Below are 24887 nucleotides of genomic sequence, written 5' to 3' on the forward strand. Positions count from 1 at the left end.
ACCAACATGCGGTGGAATACAGACTCCCACTTCTGGCAAAACAGGGCATGGGGCCCATTTATACCTTCCACCCAAACCACCAAAAGAAGCACAGGCACTGTGTGCAGTCGCAGCAACAAGACGCCAAATGGCAGGGACTGAAGGACAGTAACCCCTGAGGGGCAGGGACAAACGCAGCAAGCCCCACACTGCACTGGGGTCCACTGCCCTGGGAGACTTTCCAGGTCAAGGCACAAGGAAGAGAGGCACAGCGCAGCCTAGAGACCCCAAGTCAGGAGGAGCTGTCTCCACCCTGATCTTGCCACCTGGGCTCCTAGACATGCTTCCACCCAGCTGGGCAGTGTGTCTGCCAGGGGGGGTCCCAGGCCTGCCCGCGCCGTGATCAGCCGAGGAGACCCCGCACACACAGCAAGTGTCCAAGCGCAAAGAAAATCCTGGGGGGCTTCTACCCTGCACTCTCATCGGAAAGACCAGGAGCGAAGATTCAGCAGTTAAGCAGAAGAGGCTCCCAGAGCACCGATAAGGGAAAGCCCAAACTGCAGCTGAAACAGGCCTTTGTCATCAAACAGCAAAACAGATCAACTCAGAACCGTAAAGACAAAGGCAAGAGGCTGTAACATCCAGTCAATCCTGCCCCGGATAAAGGATCTTCAGAGATGAAGTTACTGAACACACACCTTTAAAAAAGGAAGAAATGTAAGCATATCCCTGTTTTCAGGAATATCAAGACCCCTAATACCAAGCTTTATCAGACTGTGACTTCATTATTTACTTTCATATATTGGGATAAATGCACCAGTGGATAAATTCACTGGCTGCCACTGGAGAACAACTATTTCTGTGTATGTGGCAGTCAAAAAGAAAAAAGGAACCATGCTCCTGGTAAATGAAAAAAATACAAAAACAACAAACTACAAAGTCATCCGGATTCCAAGAAAAAGGAAAATTTTATTATTTTAAAAATTCCATGTAGATGGTTTTTATTTCAGAGTATCTAACATTCAAAGTTAAAATGGGTTATATTTCCCATGTTGCTACAACGTGTTACATGCACACAGACCGCAGGCCACAAGACCTGCTGGTAAAAGCGGGGAAAAGCGATGGGCTGCCAGGACTGATGGCCCTACAGGAGAGCGCCACTGCGCGCAGAGGCACAGCCTGGGCGGGGGGCCGGCCGGTCTCACCAGCAAGGCCGTACTAGGAAGAGCTCTGACCAGTTTCACTCTGAGGGACAACTGAGCGTCAGTTAGAACAGGACACTATGTAGCCAGTAAAAAACAAGTGCACGCACTAAACAGACCTGAAAAGAAGCAGAATACCGCAAGTAATCATGAAAACTAGGCACGCTTTCATGTACCAAGAGAAAGATTTAGAAAAATAAAAACAAACGAACTTCACAAACCACTGTACTTCCCTCGACAGAGATACTTGTTTAAAGGGGGAGCCACCTGCAGCTCCTCTGCGGCCCATCAGAAAGTATGACGCCCAGGAGCCAGCAGGTGGACACACGTGGCCAAGGCCTTGGGGTGTGGACACATGAGACGGTGCTCACCACACAATTCCTTGAACTCTCGTGTGTCTGAGCTCCTCCTTGTACGATGATGGGGAGGGCAACGGGGCTTCTACCCCAGCTCTGCTGCTTCCCGTGGCACCAAAGGAGCCGGCCATGCACCCTCACCACGTCTGTTGTCACCCTTTCTGCTCACGAAGGTCAAATAAGAAAACAAAAATAGAGCTATGCTATGACCCAGCAATTGCACTCCTCGGTATTTACCCCAAAGACACAGATGTAGTGAAAAGAAGGACCACATGCACCCAATGTTCATAGCAGCAATGTCCGCAACAGCCAAACTGTGGAAAGAGCTGAGATGCCATTCAACAGATGAATGGATAAAGAAGATGTGGTCCATATATACAATGGAATATTACTCAGCCATCAGAAAGGATGAATACCCAACTCTTACATCAACTTGGATGGGACTGGAGGGGATTATGCTAAGTGAAATAAGTCAAGCAGAGAAAGTCAGTTATCATATGGTTTCACTTATTTGTGGAACATAAGGAATAGCAGGGAAGACATTAGATGGAAGGGAAAAATGAAGGGGGGGAATCGGAGGGAGAGATGGACCATGAGAGACTGTGGACTCTGAGAAACAGACAGGGTTCTAGAGGGGAGGGGGTGGGGGGATGGGTTAGCCCGGTGATGGGTATTAAGGAGGGCACATGCTGCATGGAGCACTGGGTGTTATACGCAAACAATGGATCATGGAACACTGCATCAGAAAACTAGTAACGTACTGTATGGTGATTAACATAACATAATAAAATTAAATTAAAAAAAGAAAAAAGAAAACAAAGGGACTGTCACCGCAGCTTAATCCCACTCATGTTGTAGAATAAACTGGATCTAAGCTAATATACAGAAAAAAAACTGAAAAGAGGAGAGAGGTAGAACACCCCCAATCTGAGGCTAAGACAAGCATGAGAGTCAGGTGCTGTGATGTGGCAGCAGGGGTCGGGGGGACATGCAGAAGATTCTCAAGCTGCTACCACCTTCTGAACGTGCCCGGATGACGGGGTTGCAGCCCCACAGGCGCTGGTGCCGGCTATAGCTCAATGACAAGAAATGAAACACATACCTTCCCGATGTCCTGCAGCGTCGCCAGCTCTAGGATCTGAGAGAGAACATCCAAGGCAGAGCGCAGAAAGCCCCCAAACTTTTCAGTGCTGTTCTGAAGATCCAAGGTTACCTTGGAAAGGAAGAGAACACAGGATTACTTGCACTGTCCCATCCGTCATCTGCAACAAAGACACGCACTGTCTGTGTGATGAGAGGTGTCCCACTATGCAACCCTACACACGCACCATGTGGGCTGTTTGTTTCCTGTGCGCACTGGGAAAATGCTTTGGAAAGGAAACTACTCTTCCAGACAGCTTTATAAAACTGCCATCTTTCAGAAGCATCTTCTAACTTACATTGATACAACTGAAAGAAATAATTTCCGAGCTTCTATCATGAGGGAAAAAAATGTAAATTTCCATTACAACCAACATCTGATAAGCACCAAATCAAAATATATAAAACACACAACCTGTTCTACATACATTAGTTATCCCCAAAGAATCATCATCAAATCCAGAAACCGCCTTTCAGTCTGGCTACAGCAAAACATTAAATTCATGTTAAGAAGGATTAAATTAGGATTTTAATGGGCCCAGCTGAATTAAATTATGCAACTCCCCTATTTAACCGACTGAGAGAAGGGGTTAGGTCCAAAGACATAACATGAAAGAACAAGGGAGAGGGGGAGAGATCAACTAGGAAAATAAAAACTGGCAAAAACCCTGCAAAACGCTGCAACAGAGAAAGGAATCTGCTCCGTGAAATCAAACGTGGCCACCCGTGACGAAAGAGAAAGTGCTTCCTGGGCCAAGGGAGAGGACGGCAGGCGAGACACACACGGAAGATGACCACCAGGCAGGCCCGAGTGCCGCAGCTACTCTGTGTTACCACCAGGGGCGGGGGGCGGGCTTTCCAACAGGCTGAGGAAGGACGAGTGGGGCCACGTCCCACAGGGACGAGAGGGAAGGGGCTCACCTCCAGCAGGCAGGGCAGGACAAGGGACAAGGGGCACGAGCACAGGAAGGCCTATCTTGAAGAGGAACAGAGGTCACAGGTGAGAACCAGGGCCACAGGGCGCGGAGGGAGCTAACCCCAGAGCTAGAGTGGAGGGCCGTGCACACGGCCACTCAGGAGGAGAAATGAAGGAGATGGAGAGACGGTGTGACAGATCTCACATGTGCCAGGCACCCCAAACACGCCAGCCAGGCGGGCATCTGAAGTACTGGGGTCCACGGTGCACGGGGTACAGCGTGAAGCCCAGGATGTCCCAGAGGGGAAATGGTAAGAACAGAGCAGATGCTAGGAGCATCAACAGGGCCCCAGGACCCGAGACAGGAGTTGGGAATAGGCAGAAAAAAGTGTCTTCTCTGTGCAGGGTTTCCAACGTGCCCCCTGCTATTTGGGTGGGTGACATGAGAAACATAGGCTAAAAAGAGCCTCTGAATCTGCTGTAAAACATGGTTAAGATTCTTATGTTTCAAAATTATCAATATCCTTCAGAAAAGAGGTCAGATAAGGTTTATAAATGGTTTTCCAAAAAACTGAGAAATATCTATCAGTAACAAAAAATGATGACCATCTGGGGACATGTTTATCAAGAAATAAACAAGATCTATGTGAAAAAATCTTCAAAAATTCTTAAAATTCTTTAAATTTTATGTACATCTGAGACACATACAAGAAGATTTCAAGAGGGGCACCTGGGTGGCTCAGCCGTTAAGCGTCTGCCTTCGGCTCAGGTCATGGTCCCAGGGTCCTGGGATTGAGCCCCACATCGGGCTCCCTGCTCCGCGGGAAGCCTGCTTCTCCCTCTCCCACTCCCCCTGCTTGTGTTCCTGATCTTGTTAACTCTCTGTCAAATAAATAAAAGAATCTTTAAAAAAAATAATAATAATAAAAAAAAGATTTCAACAAACAAAAATGCATCCCACACTCTGGAGAGGTGTATTTAACATCCAAGATATCAGTTCTCTAGGAATTCATCTACAAATTTAACATGATCCCAGTGGAAATATTCTCAGGATCCTTTAGATTAGCTTATTCTCATGTCCACATGCAAAAATAAACTAGTATCAGGAAAAAATTCTAAAGCAGAAAGGGGGAACCGACCACCGCAAAAATGAACCATGGAGGGGCACCTGGGTGGCTCAGTCGTTAAGCGTCTGCCTTCGGCTCAGGTCGTGATCCCAGGGTCCTGGGATCGAGCCCCGCATCGGGCTCCCTGCTCCACGGGAAGCCTGCTTCTCCCTCTCTCACTCCCCCTGCTTGTGTTCCCTCTCTCACTGTGTCTGTCAAATAAATAAATAAAATCTTCAAAAAAAAAAAATGTACCATGGAGCCACAGAATGGGCATGTGTGCTTCTAACAGATGAACAGAGGGACAGACTAACGTCACCAAACAGTAAATGAAATACAGACCCATGAGAATTTAGCATCTGGTAAAAGTTGTATTTCAGATCAATTAGCGCAAGAAAAATGGCTTACTTGGGAAACAGTGCTAGGGGCAATTGGGCAGGTAGCTAACCAATGAAAAGCCCGAAGAGAAACCATGGGACTTTTTTCCTTAATCGTCTCAGCGTGAGAAAGCCCAGTGCAGAAGAGTCGACAGAACAGACTGCTCTCCCTCCAGAAACCTGTTTGTAAGGTCAGCCCTCGGGGGTGTCTGCACACTTGGCCAGTCGACAGTTCCCTACACCACCAGCAGTGCTCCCCGTGCCTGGACTATGTGAATGAACCCCACGTTTTAGGCTGCACACCTGCATTCCTCTGTGAGCCCCGGGTTTTGCTTCGTGTCAGGCAGAGGAAGCCTCCGTGGCCGGAGGACAAGTGTGGGAGAGAGAACGCAGCAGGCCTGCACCTGGGCCCCTGCAGACCGTGCCTGTGTGTCCTTACCACGTGGTGGTAAGAGTCCCAGCTCTGAGACTGCACACGCACCGAGGCCCACGAGTCCGGCCAGCACATCTCTGACTGTGGGGGCGGCCCAGGAAGCCCAGACACAGCACCAATAAACCACAGAGAGATCGCTGCTCTGAGTTTTATATGATGAGAACTACCATAAACAAAGCTGAAAGACAACCTTGAAGAAACTATTGATTTGCATGTACTTATCTGTACGCCCATCTGTGTATGTACACAAGCTATAAATCTTAAGAAAGACACCCACAATCTATTAGAAATCTGTGTGCATATTTTCACAAAAGGAGCCGTACCTTGTAGTTGGCGTGAGTAGCTTTCAGGACGTCATGCAATTTGAGGTACGAAGGCAGGTGACAGAAACTCCCCAGCGAAGAAGACTTATTTGCTGTAACAGGCCCTGGGGCATCAGATTGTCGAGAGGCTTTAAAACACACAAAATACACTTTGAGCTCAAAAGTACACACTTGCCAAGTTTAAGAGATCACTGGCAATAACGGTTTTTAAAGGTATTCTAAAAGAATAAAATTAAAATTCTCTCTCTGACTTTTTAGTTAGAAGTAACAAGAAGTTGACTAATAAACATAAACAGAATCTGAGTATCTCCCCCAAAACCATAAAATAGGTGAGAAAGAAGAACAGTGTACTGCTATTGTCTGCCATGGTCTGGTTGCCCGTCTGTGCATCAGAGCAGGGCGGGGGTGGCCTCCAGCCCCCACACAGAATCCAGGAGCCCGAGGCTCCCAGCGGCACAGTGGGCTGAGCCTGGCCAGTGTGGCCCAGGGGCCCTGTACGCCAGCAACACGCTGAGAGAATGGAAAGGGCCAAGCACGAAATAAAACCATTCTCCTCAAATTTTAAAGATTTTTGACTTGGAGGCTTTTTAGTTTCTTTAGGCCACCAGGAAGACGATCAGGAACATACTGCTAAGTTACGTCTGTGAAGTTCAGAAGATTTCAAAGCCGGTAAAGCCTCCTGCAATGCTCCAGTCAGTCCTCAGAAACTAGCAATTTGCAAAGCCCTAACATCGAGTCTCGTGAGAGAGTCGCGACCGCCCGAGGTGCCGTGAGATGTGCCAACGGGTCTGGTGGGGCACGACAGCACGGGTCGCCTCCCACCCTGCCTACACCCTCCCGTGCCCACCCGTGGCAGCCGGGTCAGCAGAAGCCACAGGCTCCCACGCAAACCCTGGCCCCTCCTAGGTGTGGAAGCCCCTCCACGCATCTGAGTTTGTCAGGTTCCTCTCTCTCAGAAGACTGTTCCTCACATTAGCACTTCCGTCTTCTGTCTTCACGTGTCAGAACCAACTCCTTCAGCTGCTAGCTGTTCCCAGCCATCTACACGGCCTCCCTGACTGAAATCAGGGTTCTTTCCACCTCTCCTCTGCAGGGAGAAGCAGGGTGGGGAAGCCCACGGACTGCCATAGCCACGTACTAGCCAGGGACATGGAGTGACGCTCAAGACCGGAACAGGCTCTGCACACATTTAGGAATTAATATTTAGTACCTGAAACCACACCAGGGAAACTCTTTCTCTGGCTTCACTGCTGTGTACTTTATTTCCAAAAACTACGAAGCTATTATATTAACCTGGGCGTGAATGGGATCTGTGACCCGGAGGGCACCCCAGCCCCGCCCTTCCCTGCCGTTGCTTCATACCTGGACTGGCTTCGCTGCCCTTCTTGGGGCTCAAGGGCACAGAGGCCGGTTCTCCGGGTTCTTTCTCCTTTCCCTTTCGTCGGATGGGACTCAGAGAAGGAGGGTTTGTCAGAGACGGCAAGGCTGCCTACAACGAAACGAAGAGTCTGATGCGGAAACTGAAAATCACATACGTGCCTTCCCATCTCTTGAGCACAACATGCGCGATCATGGTTTCTTTGAGTCCTCGTTTACAGAACTCAGACACGGTCCGTGTATCTAGCGTAACCACACGGCCATCACACTGGCAGGTATTGACCTAGAACTTCCTGACGGGGGTGCTGTGAATGGCCAAGGACGCAAGGACCCTCAGGGAGTCGGGCGGGGCCCATCGCCCCCCGCAGCAAGCAACCAGGGCCCTCTGTGGGAGCCAGGAGAGGACAAACGGTATGAAGCAAATGAGGAAATGGGCTCAGAGCTGAAGTAACTTATTCAGCATCAAGGCTAATGAGCCACACAGCCAGGAGTCCACAGACCCACTACACAGGGCAGAGGACCCGCTGTGGGAGGGGCCAGCATGGGGGCACGTGCTCGGCGGGCCCCAGCTCTGTTCCTCTCTCCAGTCTCAGAGAAGTGGATGGGGTGGGACAAAGGGCCGGCCTCAGGAGAGTGGACTGAAGGCAGCAGGGAAGGACAGAGAGGCCAGAACAGGGGCTGCTGCATCCGGAGCTCCTGCCAAGGGAGCGGAGCCAGACACAAGGGATCGCACGGTTCGTTCCCATGAAACGTCTGGGATGGGCAGGTCTGTAGAAACACCAAAGAGCGGGTGGCCGCCTGGAGCTGGGGGGCAGGGGAGGTTTGGGGGTGACACCTAAAGGGCACAATGTTCCTTTCCAGGCTCTAAATGGATTGTGGTGATGGCCACGTGACTGTGAGCATATGAAAACCCATGGAATCCTACACTCCAAACAGGTGAGCTGCAGGGCACGGGAACCATGCCGCAGTTGGAGGATGTGAACAACGCTGTCTGAAGCAGGAGGAGGGGAAGAGAGGCAGCTGGAAGACTCCATCAGGCCACCAGTTGCACCAGAACAGTGGCAGCAAACGCACAGAAGTGTGTGTGTATTGACTTACATGCATGTGTGGGCGTACACGTACATGCATGTGTGCATGTGTGTATATGGGTTTTGCAAGATATTTAGTAGGGAAAACACAGGACTTGACAAGTAAAGGTGAGAAGCTGTGAGACCATCACACTCCTAGTTGACAAAGTACAAAGGGATGGGGACATGGCAGGCACAGGCAGGGGAGAGGCTGAGCAGCTCAGATTCACGCTGTGTCTGAGATCTGCGAGCCATCCAAGTAGCCGCGTCACATGTCTCTGCACTGACGCACCAAAGACAGAGCTGGGGTCTCTGATGTGTGAATGCTGAAGACAAGCACAGACCGGCCCCGCACCATACCTGAGCCACTGTCCGCACATGGCCATTTAAATGTAATGACAAACAAAATTAGCAGCTCAGCACCTCAGCTGCACTGGCCACGTTTCAAGTGCTCATTCACCACGTGTGGTTAGTGGCCCCTGTCCCGGCTGGCATGGACACAGAATGTTCCCATTGCTGCAGAGTGGTATGGGATGGCACCGGCCCAGGAGTATCAAGAGAGAGGCCAACCTAGGATGGAGCCTGCAGGCCCTCTGTGCTGGGCAGAGAGGAGAAACCAGGAAGTGCCTGGGAACAGAGGGGTGAGAGAAGAGTAAGAGACAACCCAGAGGCCAGGGGGAGCGCCCGCATTAGGACTGGCGTGGCGGCACCGAGGGCGCGGAGGAGAAGTGAGACAGGACCCAAGAGGTCCCCACAAGACACAAAGACCAATCTTGGCGAAAGCGTGGCTCTGGACAGTGGCAGCCGAAGGCTGAGCAGCCGGGGGTTAAAGAATCGGTGGCTGGATCACCTCACACCCGTCAGAATGGCTAAAATTAACAAGTCAGGAAACGACAGATGTTGGCGGGGATGCGGAGAAAGGGGAACCCTCCTACACTGTTGGTGGGAATGCAAGCTGGTGCAACCACTCTGGAAAACAGTATGGAGGTTCCTCAAACAGTTGAAAATAGAGCTACCCTATGACCCAGCAATTGCACTACTGGGTATTTACCCCAAAGATACAAATGTAGGGACCCGAAGGGGTATGTGCACCCCGATGTTTATAGCAGCAATGTCCACAATAGCCAAACTGTGGAAAGAGCCAAGATGTCCATCGACAGATGAATGGATAAAGAAGAGGTGGTCTATATACACAATGGAATATTATGCAGCCATCAAAAGGAATGAGATCTTGCCATTTGCAACAACGTGGATGGAACTGGAGGGTGTTATGCTGAGCGAAATAAGTCAATCAGAGAAAGACATGTATCATATGACCTCACTGATATGAGGAATTCTTAATCTCAGGAAACACACTGAGGGTTGCTGGAGTGGTGGGGGCTGGGAGGGATGGGGTGGCTAGGTGATAGGCATTGGGGAGGGTATGTGCTATGGTGAGCGCTGGGAAGTATGCAAGACTGTTGAATCACAGATCTGTACCTCTGAGGCAAATAATACATTATATGTTTAAAAAAAAAAAAAGAAGATAGCAGGAGGGGAAGAATGAAGGGGGGGAAATCGGAGGGGGAGACGAACCATGAGAGACGATGGACTCTGAAAAACAAACTGACGGTTCTAGAGGGGAGGGGGGTGGGGGGATTGGTTAGCCTGGTGATGGGTATTCAAGAGGGCACGTTCTGCGTGGAGCACTGGGTGTTATATGCAAACAATGAATCAAGGAACGCTACATCAGAAACTAATGATGTAATGTATGGTGATTAACATAACAAAAAAAAAAGAAAAAGAAAAAGAATTGGTGGCTGGAGCTGCGGACAGCGTCCAGGCCAGTGCCAGTGCCAGAGCATGCGGGAGGTACTAGGGTGTGAAGCGGGGAGACACGACTCTTCAGAAAAGTTTGTAGTGATGGGGAGACCAAATGGCCACTAAGGGAGAACGTGAAGTTAGAAGAGCTTTTTCATGATGGAAGTAACTTGAGATGGAAAACACGGGAGGGCAAATAATAGGATATAATTATAAATGAACTCATCTATCTTAAATGCACTGTGCAAACAGGTTACCATTTGTCCTGAAGCTCATTCGTGGACCTGTACTTCATAGCGAAGCAGAACAACCTGCGAATGTTCCAGGAGACAGCAACTTCAATTCTGAGCTTTCTCGGCTAACGCTTAAAGCCTAAGAATCCAGCTAGTTCTTTCCCTCTCAGAGGCGACAGTAACAGAACGGTACCAAAAGAGCTACAAATTGGATGACACATTTTGGTATTAAACTTAGTGTCACCCTATGAGCAATTCCGTTCATTTAAAGCAAAAGAGAGTAAGGAAGGGGCAGACAAGTGAGCGAAGGCAAGTCCGGCGCCACGGGGTCCCTGAGCTGCCCAAGCGTGAAGTTACCTTCATTGCTGGTCCCGGAGCCACATCGTCCAAGACGTGAGCACAGATATTAATCACCTTCAGCAGGTGGGAGAAGAGCTGTTCCACCATGGGCACCAGGGTCCGGTCACCCAGAGCTGGCCAGACCTCTTCCTGCTTGGCAGCTGCTGGGTTGGCCTCTTCTTCGGAGGTCCAGGAACTTCTCAGAGATTTGGGGGCACTGGCTGTGATGAGGGGAAGAGAAAATCACTAGGGAAGCGAAGTCATTTAGACCCGCCTACTTTGAGTTCACTGGCCATCTCCACCTGGTGGTCAACTGATCCCTCCAACTCCACGGGAAACGGACTTTCACAAATGTCACCACCGGACATATACCCACCCATACACTGGTGACGTGCCAACCACCCCAGGCCCTCCGGATCTTTACAACCGAAGTTCCACCAGTGGCCACGGCCGGCTGCCCCTGCCCCTGCAGCCTCTTCCGGTCAGAGTCCTCTCCCACGGCCCACAGCCGGGATCTTGCGGAGACTCTCTCGCACCTCGATGCGACGTGAACCTCCCAGGTGGGCTTCCCTACCTTGCTCTCCAAGCCACACTCAAGCCCACGGAGGGACTCCGCCCCACAGCTGCCCCACCGCGAGGCTCTTCTGTGACCTCCCACAGCAAACACCACAGTCCTCCTTCACGAGGCAGCACCCCACAGCCGTCAAGTTCAGCAGCCTCCTTCCCCACCAGCCACACCCTCCATCCTTGTGCTCACCTGACATCCCAAACCACTTACAGTCCTCACATGTCACACAGTTCTTCATGTCTCCCTGCCTTCAAACAGGCTACACCCTCCGTCTGGTGTGCCCTTTCCTGCCAGCCCATAAAACCTGTTTCCTGTCCTGATCCCCCACAAGAGAGTGAGCACGGCCCCTCAGCACTGCCATTGTACTATGGTGTGTCACTCGCTGAATCCACGGCTGACTTGAGAACAGAGCCCAAATATCATGCTTTCTTACAGCCGTGGTGCCTGCTAAAACGAAATTAGAAATGCGTTTACCTGTAGCTAACTAAGAGACTGCACAGGGAAGGGGCTCCTTTAAACTACTCGGCTCAGAACAGCTGCCCAAAGCACACACCCATGCTGGTTACATGGGACACTCTGACTACAGGATCGAACCATCACTGGAGTAATTTCCCTCCGTGTGCTCACCACCCCACTCCCTAGAAGGAAATGAAAGCTATAGACCTGAAGTCCCTGTTTCAGCTCAGTACCAATACCTGCAAGCAAGTTTCCGGCTAAAACCAAAGCATCCTGATGGGCTGAGAGATCCAGCGGGAACCAGGCTGACGAGAGCAAGGTGAGGACCATTGTGGCCATGCCAACAGTACAGCTCTTTCTCGACTCATCAGAGGTGCTCAGCGGGGGCACCCTGGAAGCAGATGTGTGCCAGGTCAAACGACAAAAATTTTAAATCAGACAGTCCTGCCTTCTCTAATGAACCAGGAAGAAGGCATGTCACTATGTTTTATACCAGCTCATAAAGTGATTTTACTATTGTTAACTGACATCCTTCCAATAAGCCACAGCTCCATAAATATCATTGAGAAAGGAAACCAGGTAGCAGATCTGATTAAAACTACTGAAACTGGGGGATGCCGAGGTGGCTCAGATGGTTAAACGTCTGCCTTCAGCTCAGGTCATGATCCCAGGGTCCTGGGTTCCAGCCCCACCTCGGGCTCCCAGCTCAGTGCGGAGCCTGCTTCTCCCTCTCCCTCTGCTGCTCCCCCTGCTTGTGCGCTCTCTCTCTCTGACAAATAAGTAAATAAAATATTTAAAAAATAATAATAAAAAAATGATTGAAACTCTTTTTTATAACTTTTTAGCTTTGTCTGAATTTTGCCTTAGCATATTTTACTCCAATGCCACAGTTGCTTAGTCAGGTCAGGTGCTGGATCTCTGACCAGAAACAGGTTGCTCGATAACTACCTGTGGACAAAAGGAAGCAACCACTCTAGACCAGCAATCCATCCACTCCAAGCAAATGTTAGCTGGCCATATGCTGACACACAAGAAATCTACAGATTTGCTTCCAAATAGGATGGCGAGTCACCAAAATGTTTCTCAGTAATTGGTACACATAATAAAAGCTTACTCCTTAGTGCTGTAGGAGATTCGAAATTATTTCACAGATGCTATTCGGGCCATCTAGTGGAAGAAACTCATTTTTAAATAGAAACTGCTCATATAAGCTTGCCAGTTCCTTTAGCTCATCATGATTTTATATGACAGGTCACATCTGATTTCGAACAAAAAATGTTTCTAAATTTCTAGTACACAGTGTAGACATTTGGAGAGAATCAAGCCAATTAGAAACGTCTTGCCAACATATGTGAATTGTCCAAAATGAACCTACAAATGACACCCTGAAATCCTCCAAAGCACTTGAGAGTGAGCATTTGACACCATGAGAATCACAGCAAATCCAAATTTTCCAAGAGCTCTATCAGTAATTTCCCACACAGCTAACAGGGCAGAAGCAAGGATTCCTTTGGGTATGTTTCCAAAAGGTCACACTGAGAAAAGATTTAAGAAAGAAAACACAGGATTCCAATAGCGATGTCTGTATCACATGAGTGTAGATGACCATATGCTGAGAAAAATACATACCCACAATGCCAACCTAAACTCCAAATGCAGACGGGAAAGGTGGTTGAAAGGAGACACAGAGCTTCGCAGCATCCAAACTAAAGGAGAAGAGGATATAGTAAAATCACAGCCACGCACAAAAAGCATTTATTAAATTGAACCTTTCACCTTCAGAAAAAGTACGAACAATGAAAACATAATTGAGGGCGCCTGGGTGGCTCAGTCAGTTGGGCGACTGCCTTCGGCTCAGGTCATGATCCTGGAGTCCCGGGATCGAGCCGCACATGGGGCTCCCTGCTCAGCGGGGAGTCTGCTTCTCCCTCTGCCCCTCCCCCCCTCACGTGCTCTCTCTTTCTCATTCTCTCTCTCAAATAAATAAAATCTTTAAAAAAAAAAAAAGAAAACATAATTGAGGTCTGTGTCTAACGATATTGGTCCTACCATGGCACCCATTCATCCTTCAAAGACAGAGCAAGGCATGGGAAACACAGGCTCTAAGGAGGGCTCATCGTGTGCCGTGAAGACAGGCCGGCAGCTGGAGCAGCGCTTCCGATCAGAATGCCCAACGATCCCACCTCCCTGCCCCTGCCCTGAGCTCACTGACGTCCATCTCCTGAGCAGACTGCAAGGACAACAAAGGCGCAGACCCTTCTCTGTGTTTATATCCCAAGCCTAGAACAGTGCCTGACACATGGAAGCCACAATAAATACAAATAAGTGAAGTTTATGATATTTTAAACAAATCAAGGGAAGACCAAACTAGAGAGGCCAAACAATATTTAGGTTTAAAAGGCACGTATATTCTTATCAAGACAGCCTAATCCTAATTGTTGGCATTTTCTACAACAAGTAAGCATTTCTTCTGTCACATAAAATAAACAATGAGGGATAACCTGGCAATCAGCAAATTAACACGACCTTGTATAATATTCTCTATTTCTGATTATGAAAGTTACCCTTGTTCATTTTAGAAAATATGTAAATATCTGAAAAATATGAAGAAGGAAACAAAGATCACAGCCCCAAAATTCATTTTGGCCATTTTCTGCCAGTCACTTTCCTGAGTTCGTGAGAAAGGTACTTGTGTGAATAGGACTTCCTAACAGATCGGACTACACGCTAGCACACCCCCACTCCGCCACTCTGTAGCACTAGACAGTCCCCAAAGCCTATGTCAATGGGTGCATAATAAATGTGAGTTTCGTTGGAATCAGAATTTAATCATCGTGCATTCTTGGACATCACAGTCCTTTTCCGATGCCAGCGTCACAGAAAACAATACAGGTGAGTACGTTATACAAACACCTTGGCTGGCATTTCTGATGTCTTCCCCTTAGCGTCCATCACACATCACGGAGTCAGTTATATTGGAGGCATTCTCAACTTCTGACACGTTACCAACTCGATCACGGCAGTTTTTATTCTCATTTTTATGTCTTCCTGTATTGGCTCAGTTTTTTTTACAATGAGCATGTATTATTTTAATAATCAGGAAAAAAAATAGTTGTGTAATCTCCATTTAGAATACACCAAGATTCTGTTCTGGGAAGCACAAGTTCTTAGCCCCACGAATGCAAGCTCTCACACAGCAACTCACCATGAAGAACCGACTGCAGGAACCACCCAGAGTCAATTTCACCAAGGCCAACCAAGGAGACTTACTGTGAGTGCACGTGTGGTGGACATGACCAGTTCGCGGGAAACTGCCGCGATGACTCTGGAGAGGTTGTTTTCCACAGTGACGTCCGTCATGCTCGGCAGTAAGTTATAGCCTCTGTATATTCTAACAAGAAAAACACGGAGACTTAAAACCTACTACTAAAGCTTATGACACTTCCAAAATTCAAATGGCATTTCTAAGTTTAAGATTAAGGCCTATGAGAAGTTCTAGCAGTCTTGACTTTGACGTGACAGACAGACCGGAAGTGAACCCAGCCCAGTCTGCCCCAAGCACCCACGCCGTGGCGCCCGGGCAGCGCTGCCCCGCCACAGCCTCACGGTCCCCTCTCCATCTGTCCAAAGCACTCATCTTTCAAACTTATAAGTTGAAAGAAATCCTTCTTGAAGCTAGTCCCAACTGCAGGAAAGACGAAAGTGTTGGTTCCACCGTGGGGCTGCCGCGGTGCTTCCCGAGACCACACTCACGGCACACACCGATTTCCACCCCTTGCTGAGGTTACAGATCCTGAGTCCCCGGCCCTGTCAGCAGAGCCCAAGCAGGATTAGTGCTGGATTCAGTTCTGAATCGCCCAGTGTCCTCAGAACCCAACAAAACTCAGAAGACTTCTCTTTTCTTCCCACATCAATTCTCAAACAGCAGGCAGCTAATAAGGTGCCAACGGCGCGGCTCAGCTGGCCACGGAGCTGGCCATGCAAGAACCAAATAACACAGCCAATGTCCAGAGGCCAGGCTGAGTTTGAAACGGGGAAGACTTTCAAAGTAGTAGTGAGTAAACCAATTTAATGCGATATTATACTCATCTCTGCTGGCATTTTCTGAACTGACGCTCAGAAACAGCAATTTACCCTAAGCTTGTTCAACTCCTGATGAGACCCTCTCACACTGCTTTTGCTTATCTTTAAGGAATATTTACCCCGAATCTTCTCAGAGAGAAGAAAAGACCACTTCTTAGGTTTACAAAAAGGAAATTCTCTGAGAAAATTATGTCCATGTGTTTTTTTAAAGCAATCTTTACGTGAGATGTTATCTACTGAGAAATAACTTCCAAATCTGACGAGCTGAGTTCCAAATTCACAACAAAAGCATCAAGCAAATATCTCAGCCTTGACAGCTAAGCTTTTAAAAAAAACTGCCACTAACAAACAGGAGAGCTACATATAAAACTCATTTTTAAAATAACATTTAAAACACAGAGAGTTAAATTGCATGAGATAGTCTTTTATGATCACCTCTGCAGCCTTCTTTGCAAACTAAAATTCGAAGGAATGATTGCTTCATTAAAGCGTTTCTGCACTAACAAGTTCCACAGTCTGTGCTCGTCTGAGGCCCGACAAGAGCAGGCTGTGTGCCGCCAACGGCAACAGCATTTAAAAGCTTCTCACAACCAACGTGAATAGTAGTAAGTGCAAAGCATTGCACCAGTGACAACCCTAACTAACCCTGCCCAGCCCCCTAACAGTTGGGGATAGAGCACACAGACAGAGTGATAGAGTGAAAACATTATCGGACAAGGTTTTAAATAAGACACAGCATAAGCATCACACACAAAACACACTTATGAGTACGTGGCTGGTAGTAAACGGATTAGAAGATTCATGAAGTCCTCGCTGTGACTATGGCCGAGCTTCCTAAATGAAGATGGGCGGCGGATCCCAGAAAGGACAGACACCCTACCAAGGAGAGCACCTATGCAAATGCCCTCACCTGAAGCTTCTTCTGTAGAAAGCACAAAGTGTCAGGAAAGTCCCCCTCCCACCCATGACGTCAGGCCACACACGGCACACGTACCTGGTGATGGTGCTGACGGAGAAGTGAGAGGGAGGCTGCGTCTCATGCATGAGGAGCTTCAGGTAAACACTGCTTTGATCCCTCGCCACAGCCACGACGGGGTCAGCTTGCCCTTGGTCGCACTTATAGAATAGCTTTGGGACAAGCCTACCGTAGAAGTAAAGTATATTTACTGACGGAAGTCTCTGAAACTCACCTGTGATGCACCACCCTCCTCTGTTGAGGTGGGGAAGCCTGCAGCATGGTCTACCCACTAACAGCAGCTCCTTCCTTTAGGGGGCCCTCCAGGCCAGCAGAGCGGGGCTGCCCGTCCCAGGACCAATTGCCCACATACCGGTCACACCAACCCTGATATAACGAGGCGCTGCACTTCCTTTCTGTCCATTGTGGGATTAAGTACCTTTCTCTACATATAATAAAATGCTCTGAGTTAAAGTTCTATTTCCAGTCCTCTTGAGCAAGATGAATAGGTACATGAAGCCACTGTCCACGGAAAGTACTGAGCACAGAGCAGATCTGAATGCCAAGGGCCGGCCCTTACTCCCTTTTGCAATTCTGCCTGCAAAACCAGCCCACACACTCCCAAATGGCAAAGCTCCAGCAGACGTCCCTCACAGATCTACACTCCACTCAAAAGCAGAATACAGGCAACATTTCCCAAAAGAACAGAAGGGCTCGTTTCTGCAATGGACAGGGCATGTTCTGCATGAGTGTACTCATACCCTTGTGGACAGGGCTCATAACTCTTAGAAACCACCAACTGTTTCATCACATTGCAAACCCCAGTATCCTTGATTAAAATCTCTCTTCTGTGGAGATATGATCACAAGTACAACTTTTTTCTAAGGTAAAATAAATGGCTGTCATTTGCAGAAAGTGGGAAAGGCCCAAAATCGTTGATTAGGTAAGTCATACTAACCCAGCTAAGTGCACGAAAAGGAACACCTCACAAGTAAACAAAGAAATATGCAAATGACAACATTGAAAACAGAAAAGATATACATCAAGGGCGCCTGGGTGGCTCTGTCACTAAGCATCTGCCTTCAGCTCAGGTCATGATCCCAGGGTCCAGGGCTCGAGCCCCGCATCGAGCTCCCTACTCAGCAGGAAGCCTGCTCCTCCTTCTCCCACTCCCCCTGCTTGTGTTCCCTCTCTCGCTGTCTGTCAAATAAATAAATAAGAAATCTTTAAAAAAAAAAAAAGATATACATCAAAATGGAACTTTGGTTTTGAGTAGTTTGATCACAGAGATTTTTATTTCCTATTTTATATTTTCCCTAAATTTTGCTCAGCAAACATGTGTTATTACTTTTAAAAGATAAGTTATTTTAAAAAGAAATGCCAATTTCTGCCTCAACAATTGACAGGTATTTAATTTTTTTGAAATTTTTTTTGGTGAGAAGAATCGGGCACAATCATATTCTGGTCATTAAGAAGTAGAGACTGGTATGTTTCTGGACAGCAATTTCACAGGAAGTACCAAAACCCATAAGAAATCCACTTCTAGGTACTGACCCAAAAGAAATGAGAACATATGTCCACACGACATCTTGTGGGCAAATGTTCAGCCAGCACAATCCATAGTAGCCAAAAAAGTGGAAGTAATATCAATCATCTGGTGACTGGGTAAAGAAAAGACAGTGTCGCCCCTGTAATGGAGAACTATGTACAAGGCAATAAAAGGAACGCACTCCGGGCACACATGACAGGATGGACAAACCCTGAAAACTAAGGGGGAAAAGCCAGAGGCAAAAGTCCATCTACTGTATGATCCCCTTTATATAACATGTCCAGAAAAGGAAGTGGATTCGTGATTGCATGTGGGCACAAGGAAGCTTTCTGGGGTAATGGAAATGTTCTAAAACTGGGATCGTGGTGATGGCTACACAAATCTGTAAGTTTACTACTAATCATTAAATCGTACACTTAAAATGGGTGAATGTTAAGGGATATAAAAGCATTACTTCAGTAAAGCTATGAAAAATTAAAAAAAAAAAAAAAGCAACAACAACATCAGAAAGCTTGGCCTAGTAACTCAACTTCCAGGAATTAATTCTAAGGAAAAAAATGTACACAAAAACATTTGTGTATAACCGTATTCATGAGCATTATCATTATCTAAGTCAAAGAAAACTTAGCACCCAATCAAATAATATTTACATGAAAGTTTATCGCAACTACAAGAATAAACTACTGGTCACTAACTACAATTTCTCTTTCTGAAACAGCATGCATAGCCTTCACTGATCTCACTCTGTATGACACGTCATGCACTTCAGTACAAACATATGAACATATCTGCGCACAGGGTGCGGCCCTAGACATCACTGGTGGCCACAGGTTTTTTTTACAGCACTTCCTTCACAGCAGGAAGATGTAATAAGATATTACGTGGAAATGATCAGATTACAAAATTACACGTACACTTGGTCCTAGTTCTGAAGAGACTCGTACACAGGATATACCTCAACATGTTCACAGTGATTATCTCCAGTGACAGAACTGAAGGAGACTTCTATTTTCTTCTTCGTGCTCTTCTCTATATTCCAAACTTCTGACAGTGAAAGCGCATCACTTTTACAGCAGGAGGCTAGCCCTGTTTTCACCCTCACTTCTGACTCCTGGGCGGTAAATAGTATCTTGTCTGATAGTTTCAGAGGAGCTGAAAGTGAGCGCCAGGATCTGGGAAAGCTGACCTACTCCCTAGATGACCCAGCTCCCCTCCTCCTACCACCTAGCACTTCCACCACGAAAGTGAGCAAAGAGAGAAAATGCGTGGTAAATACCTCATCAAAGCTGCTGCGGCAACGTGCCGCACCCTGGGGTCCTCGTCCCCGAGCAGATAGATGACGACGTCATGCAACACTCGTTCTTGCAGTTTTAAAAGCTTCAGAGAGAAGGATAAAAAAACTAGATATGACGTCTGTCTTTAACCCAATTTCAGGTAAGATACTCTGGAAGGCCAGTGAGGAAGAACTCACGATCACCAGACTTAAATTCACACACAACAAACACGACTGTCAAGACGTGAATCGCACAGTCGATCTAGAACAGAGCGCGCTCAGAGGAGAACCACACCCCGGGAAAGCGCAACTCCTAGAAATTACGACACGGCCTCACAACAATGAACTGCTTACCCCTGTGTAATGATGGGCCCCTCTGTGCAGGTTTTCTGCTTTTGCCTCCAAAAAGCTCACCAACCTAACAAAAGAACATTTTTAACACGAAACAATTTAGTGAGTCCACAGACACCCACCGTCGGCCTGCACGACCCTGACACACAGGACACAGAAGGCGGCTGCTCCAGAGGGGGCTGGGCCAGCCACCGAGAAGGCCGGAGAGAGAACACCTCGTCAGACCCACAGAAGGACGAAGGTTTTTAAGTAAGTAGAGTTCATATTCCCATCCTCATTTCAGACTCAGTAAACCGTTTTCTTCAAAATACATATCACTGTCTATTACTGTGAGAGACTCCAAGTGGCCTCAGAGTGAGCTCAGCCACCAGGGAAGGTGAGTGCGGATGGACTGTGGGGAGCCCCGCATGGCCTCGGGCAGGTTCCTTGCCCCCTCCCCAGGGTCCTTCCCAGCGGGCGGAGCTGAGAGGAACCCCTCATTCACGGAGATGTTCTGAGGTAAAAAGAAACTAACCACTAACCACTCAGGGCACTAGCCCTGAGCCTGGCACATAACGAGCACTCTACAATAGCGGCTTGAAAAACACCCAAATGCCTGGGTAATAAAAGAAATTTCCCCTTCTAAAAGAGAGCACTGAAAGAAAACATCTTAAACCAAACTTATTCCTAGAAAATGCAGAAGGCATCAAGTTATTTTTAATTGCAACCGCACAGACGGGCTGTCTGACCTAAGTTCGGTATAAGGAGGACGACATTCCTTTTATACACACAAGCAGGGGTGACAGAAGTCTGAGTTCTCTTGTTCCCGCCATCCAGGATGCTCAGATGACTGAGACCACCAGAAAGATCTACTCCTCTGCCCGTATTTTAAAACTGCAAGCACAGAGCAAGCTGAGGAGGAAACCAGCATCAGCTCTCCACGCCACCCAGATTCCCAACTCACAGGTTACTCGACGACCATCACGAATCAGTACTAGGAGCAACTGACCCAGGCCTTTCAATTCCTGGCTCGAACTCCCAGCAGCTTGGGTTTACAGACCTAAGGAACCTGATTCATCACTTACCTAAAGTCAATCTCTGCAAGAGTTTCCAAAAGTTCTGTCCTCACCAGCCAGTAGGAACTATCCCTCAAGGTCAGCATGTCGGTGATCAGCTGTAATCCCAATTCACTATAGCTACTGCTGCAGAGACTCATGACACAGTGCTGGAAGACAAGGCCATCGCGGGATGGCGTCGGGGTCAACCCCGTGCCATCACTGCCTCCTGACAGTTATGACATAACGCCTCCATATACCCGTTTCCTCTTCTTCTAACCACAGCAGGGATGCTGCATTTTTCCCACATCTCTCAGAAATGGCATTAACTCAAGTTTAAAACTGAATGTGTCCCTTCCACATCACTTTCCTTCTTCCTCTGCTGTCGTGGGCACGGCCTCTACTCCCAGACACCAATTTCACGACCATGGATCGGGGTAAACGACTCCATTCTAAAACAAGTCTCAGACCCGGTCCGACAGGGGACCCGTGCCCTTTGCTAAGCGGCCGTGTACGCCGCAGCCCCCCAACAACGGCATAGCCCCCGTGGCCACGCCCTTCCCACCCCTCAGTGCACACGTGGGCACTTCTATACAGCAGATGGGGGCTGACTCGGGGCCAGCAACCTGCTGTGCCCCTGGAGAAACAGACTGACTGAAACCTGGCGCACATTTGGAACTAAGGAACAATTCTGGCCATGAAATTTTCAAAAGGGACGGTATCCTATTCATTTCACAACTGTTGGGTTTTTGCTTTGATTTTTACGGGTTAATTTTTGCTGTTGTTGATCGGCCAGTTGTGATTTACTGATCAGCTAATCTATAGAGGTTCACCACGCTGCCGCGTGAAGGCTGGAGGCACTGCAGGGACACAACACAGAGGTCACTAAATAACCTCGAGACTCCCCTTGACTCCGCCCTGTGGGCCCGAGAGCGCCAGTGGTGTTTAATTCAACAGGTTTTACCCTTCGTGTTGGCAAAGTATATTTCTAAATAGACCCTTTAGGAAAAGGAACATTTCAAAGAAACACTGAGTACTGAAACTTACACCACACTCTATTAAATAAACCTTTACTGGTGATGCTTTCTTTCTGCAGCGGAGTGATGGACACATGCACGTTTACTATTGTTTACAGTTTTAGAACGTCTAGCACTATTTAGTATTAAGCCCAATTTTAGTTATCACAATGGTAAGATCCCCACTAACCAGAGAACCGATTCCCACAGAAGATCGTGCTTACCCTCACAGCTGTACAAGCCAGCTTGCAAGTCACAGAAGATTCATCCTTCAGAGTTTTCTGCAGCAAAGGAATGCAGTCCGCCAGAGAAAATGTATTTCCTGACCAGAAGAGCAAACAGCAAGTGCCTTTATGTAACCTTGAACTTGGGCATTCTACCTAGAAGATACCCTGAAAACTCTGCTGTTACCTGTCAGGGTCCTGATGGTGCTCATCCAGTCTCCCACTTGGAAGCGGGATCTGCTGAGGATGGAGGCAATGAGGGTCCCACAGAGAACGGCCGTGGCTCCTCTGACCTGGGGGTCTCCGTGGTCGATGTAGTTCAGGATGTCTGACACGTACTGCTCCTCTGTGGAGAGAAATGCCCAGCCACTGTACAAGCCCCTACCATCAATTTTTTATCTCAGAATAAAAGCTTCATTCTCAGGGAAGAAAAAAAAAAGGGTGAGGAGGCAATCCAAATCCAGAAGAGACTTGAATGTGACAGCCATGAGTGGTAAAGAAAATATTGTGGGGTTTAAAGATTCTAGATTCATCACAGCTCTGATACCACTTCAACACAATCAATGTTCTGGATTATAATTCCAGGCTGCAGGCCAATAATCAAAATTCCAAGATTTCACTTCAAAAAAAAAACAGACTAGAGAAACTCAAACTAGTCCACACTTACCTAATATGAATTCAAAAGCACAAATGTGTTCCCTCGCCCAAAGAAAGGGAGGGAATGGGAGGGTTATTTTAGAAGTGCAGCCCCACCCCCATTTATTCCAACAGGAGAGAGTGTCCCAGCGTGTGTGCTACAGGGGCCGGATCTGCTGCTGTTCTGCTCGCCCTCGGGTCCCGCTTGTCTCTGAGTGTGAACATCTGGCCCCACAGAGTGTGACCCAAAGCAATTTTGATTATACGCAATTTGTGCTTTTGGTATAAATCCAATATGTATGTAAAGTGGCTCTTACATTCCCACATATCTATTGTCTCATCATGTGTGTTTAAAGGAAACAACTGCATCGACAGGGAGTCCAAAAAGCAAAAACGTTACTATTTATGTGTTTTATATGGAGCTACAACTCAGTTCAGAAATACCACAAGTTAACTCAAAACACGTACTACTCTAAACTAAAACAGCCAAGACAGTTTGACATAGTTTTTGAAGGATTAAACATGAGGGACAAGCCGTGAACTTGTAACATACCAGGGTACTCCATGGTGTCAAGAGGTACTTTATAAAGTTTGCTGAAGAAAGACTCAGGATGAAGGGCCACGGCTGCCCCCACACAGCTGAGCGCCAGCGCCTTCACGCTGACCCTCACGTCCCTGTCCGGAACCAGCACTGCAAGGAAACCACCGAGGTCACCTTCAAAGCAGCCAACATGTAGTTTCCACAGAAACAAAAGCAGACCCACCAACCCTGCTCCCCCATCAGCCCCTCCCTTCTCCCATCAGTCAGCGAAAGCCGCCGCTCGGCCCAGACTCTAGGCCCTCCCTCTGCCACGGCAATGAGGCACGAATCAGTCACCAAGCTGACCCTGAGACCTCAGTATTTCCTTCAGCTCTGTCCCTGCCTTTCTTCTTTGTTGTTGTTTTTTCTGTTTGTCTGTTTTAATTTTATTATGTTATGTTAATCACCCTACAATACCTCATTAGTTTCTGATGCGTACGACACCCAGTGCTCCCTGCAGTACGTGCCTCCTTAATGCCCGGCACCAGGCTCACCAGCCCCCCGCCCCTCTGGAACCCTCAGTTTGTTTCCCGGAGTCCGTCGTCTCTCGTGGCTCATCCCCCTCCGACGCCCCACTTTCCCTTCCTTCTCCCAGTGCCCTCCGTGCCATTCCTCACGTTCCACCTGTACCTGCCTTTCTACACTTACCATTTTTTTCCCCAGTCAGCAAAAATGAAGCAGAGAGAAGGCGGACACAATGGACAAGAGGAACAGATTCGTCGTCGGTAGACTGTCCTACGTCACCTTTGATCCGGCAAGGCTACAACAAAGAAAGTGACGCTTGTTTGTCTTAGGATCAAGGAACCCATACACTCACTCACTAGTGTGTTTAACAAACAGGTCCAGAGCAGCAATTATGCCAGGTGCTGGGGACACAGAGATGCCCATCTTTGTCACACACAAGCCTGGCCTCACAGACCACGGTGGAGCAGAATCAGAGTGCGGTCAGAGGCAGCTAAGCCGCAGGGCCACGTGGGCGGTGGCAGGGATGAGCTCAGTGTGCAGGGAGGGCACTCTGGAGACAGGGCAGCTGGGAGCCGGCACTCCGGAGAGGCTGCTCGGCAAAGGACAGCATGAGCCACCATCTATAGGACAAGGGGAAGCTACTTAAGCGCAAGCAAGAGCCCTGGAAATGCCCAGAGCTGAGAGGGAGCAGACCTGGCTGGAGCGGGACCTGGGAGGAAGTGCGGAAGCTACAGGATGACTGAGCATCTACAGAGGAACTAAGTACAAAAAACTGTTTCCTGCCCTCAAGGAATTTAAAATTAAGGGAAGACAAGACACTTACAGCAGTTCAATGGATAAGTCAACAACAACAAAAAAGCCCAAACCTGATTAAAAACTGAGCAAAGGACTTGAACAGACATTTCTCCAAAGACAACATACAAATCACCAGTAAGCATGGGAAAAGATGTCCCACATCACTCATCACTAGGAAAACGCAGGTCAAAACCACAGTGATATACAACCTTACTCCCAATAGGATGGCTACGCTCAAATAAAGCCAGAAAATG

General features: G+C 48.0%; 1 protein-coding gene across 2 annotated transcripts in view; it reads right to left on the reverse strand.

Moving 5' to 3' along the window:
• The window catches only part of HTT (huntingtin), a 133128-nt gene that overhangs the window by 58675 nt on the left and 49566 nt on the right, over positions 1 to 24887 (reverse strand). For both annotated transcript variants that reach the window (XM_088021246.1, XM_028087305.2), the window contains 15 exons: positions 24022 to 24133; positions 23347 to 23484; positions 22345 to 22503; positions 22158 to 22255; positions 20948 to 21087; positions 19887 to 19950; positions 19536 to 19636; positions 16750 to 16896; positions 14943 to 15063; positions 13302 to 13378; positions 11912 to 12063; positions 10667 to 10869; positions 7195 to 7321; positions 5833 to 5960; positions 2640 to 2750 (listed from right to left, as the gene is read on the reverse strand). In XM_088021246.1, coding sequence (XP_087877372.1) covers positions 2640 to 2750; positions 5833 to 5960; positions 7195 to 7321; positions 10667 to 10869; positions 11912 to 12063; positions 13302 to 13378; positions 14943 to 15063; positions 16750 to 16896; positions 19536 to 19636; positions 19887 to 19950; positions 20948 to 21087; positions 22158 to 22255; positions 22345 to 22503; positions 23347 to 23484; positions 24022 to 24133 — 1878 coding nt within the window. The remainder of the gene's footprint in view (positions 1 to 2639; positions 2751 to 5832; positions 5961 to 7194; positions 7322 to 10666; positions 10870 to 11911; positions 12064 to 13301; positions 13379 to 14942; positions 15064 to 16749; positions 16897 to 19535; positions 19637 to 19886; positions 19951 to 20947; positions 21088 to 22157; positions 22256 to 22344; positions 22504 to 23346; positions 23485 to 24021; positions 24134 to 24887) is intronic.

The sequence above is a fragment of the Eumetopias jubatus genome, unplaced genomic scaffold, assembly GCF_037043125.1.
Source record: "Eumetopias jubatus isolate StellerSeaLion01/CBP00866 unplaced genomic scaffold, mEumJub1_p1.0 scaffold_2, whole genome shotgun sequence".
NCBI classification, from domain to species: Eukaryota; Metazoa; Chordata; class Mammalia; order Carnivora; family Otariidae; genus Eumetopias; species Eumetopias jubatus.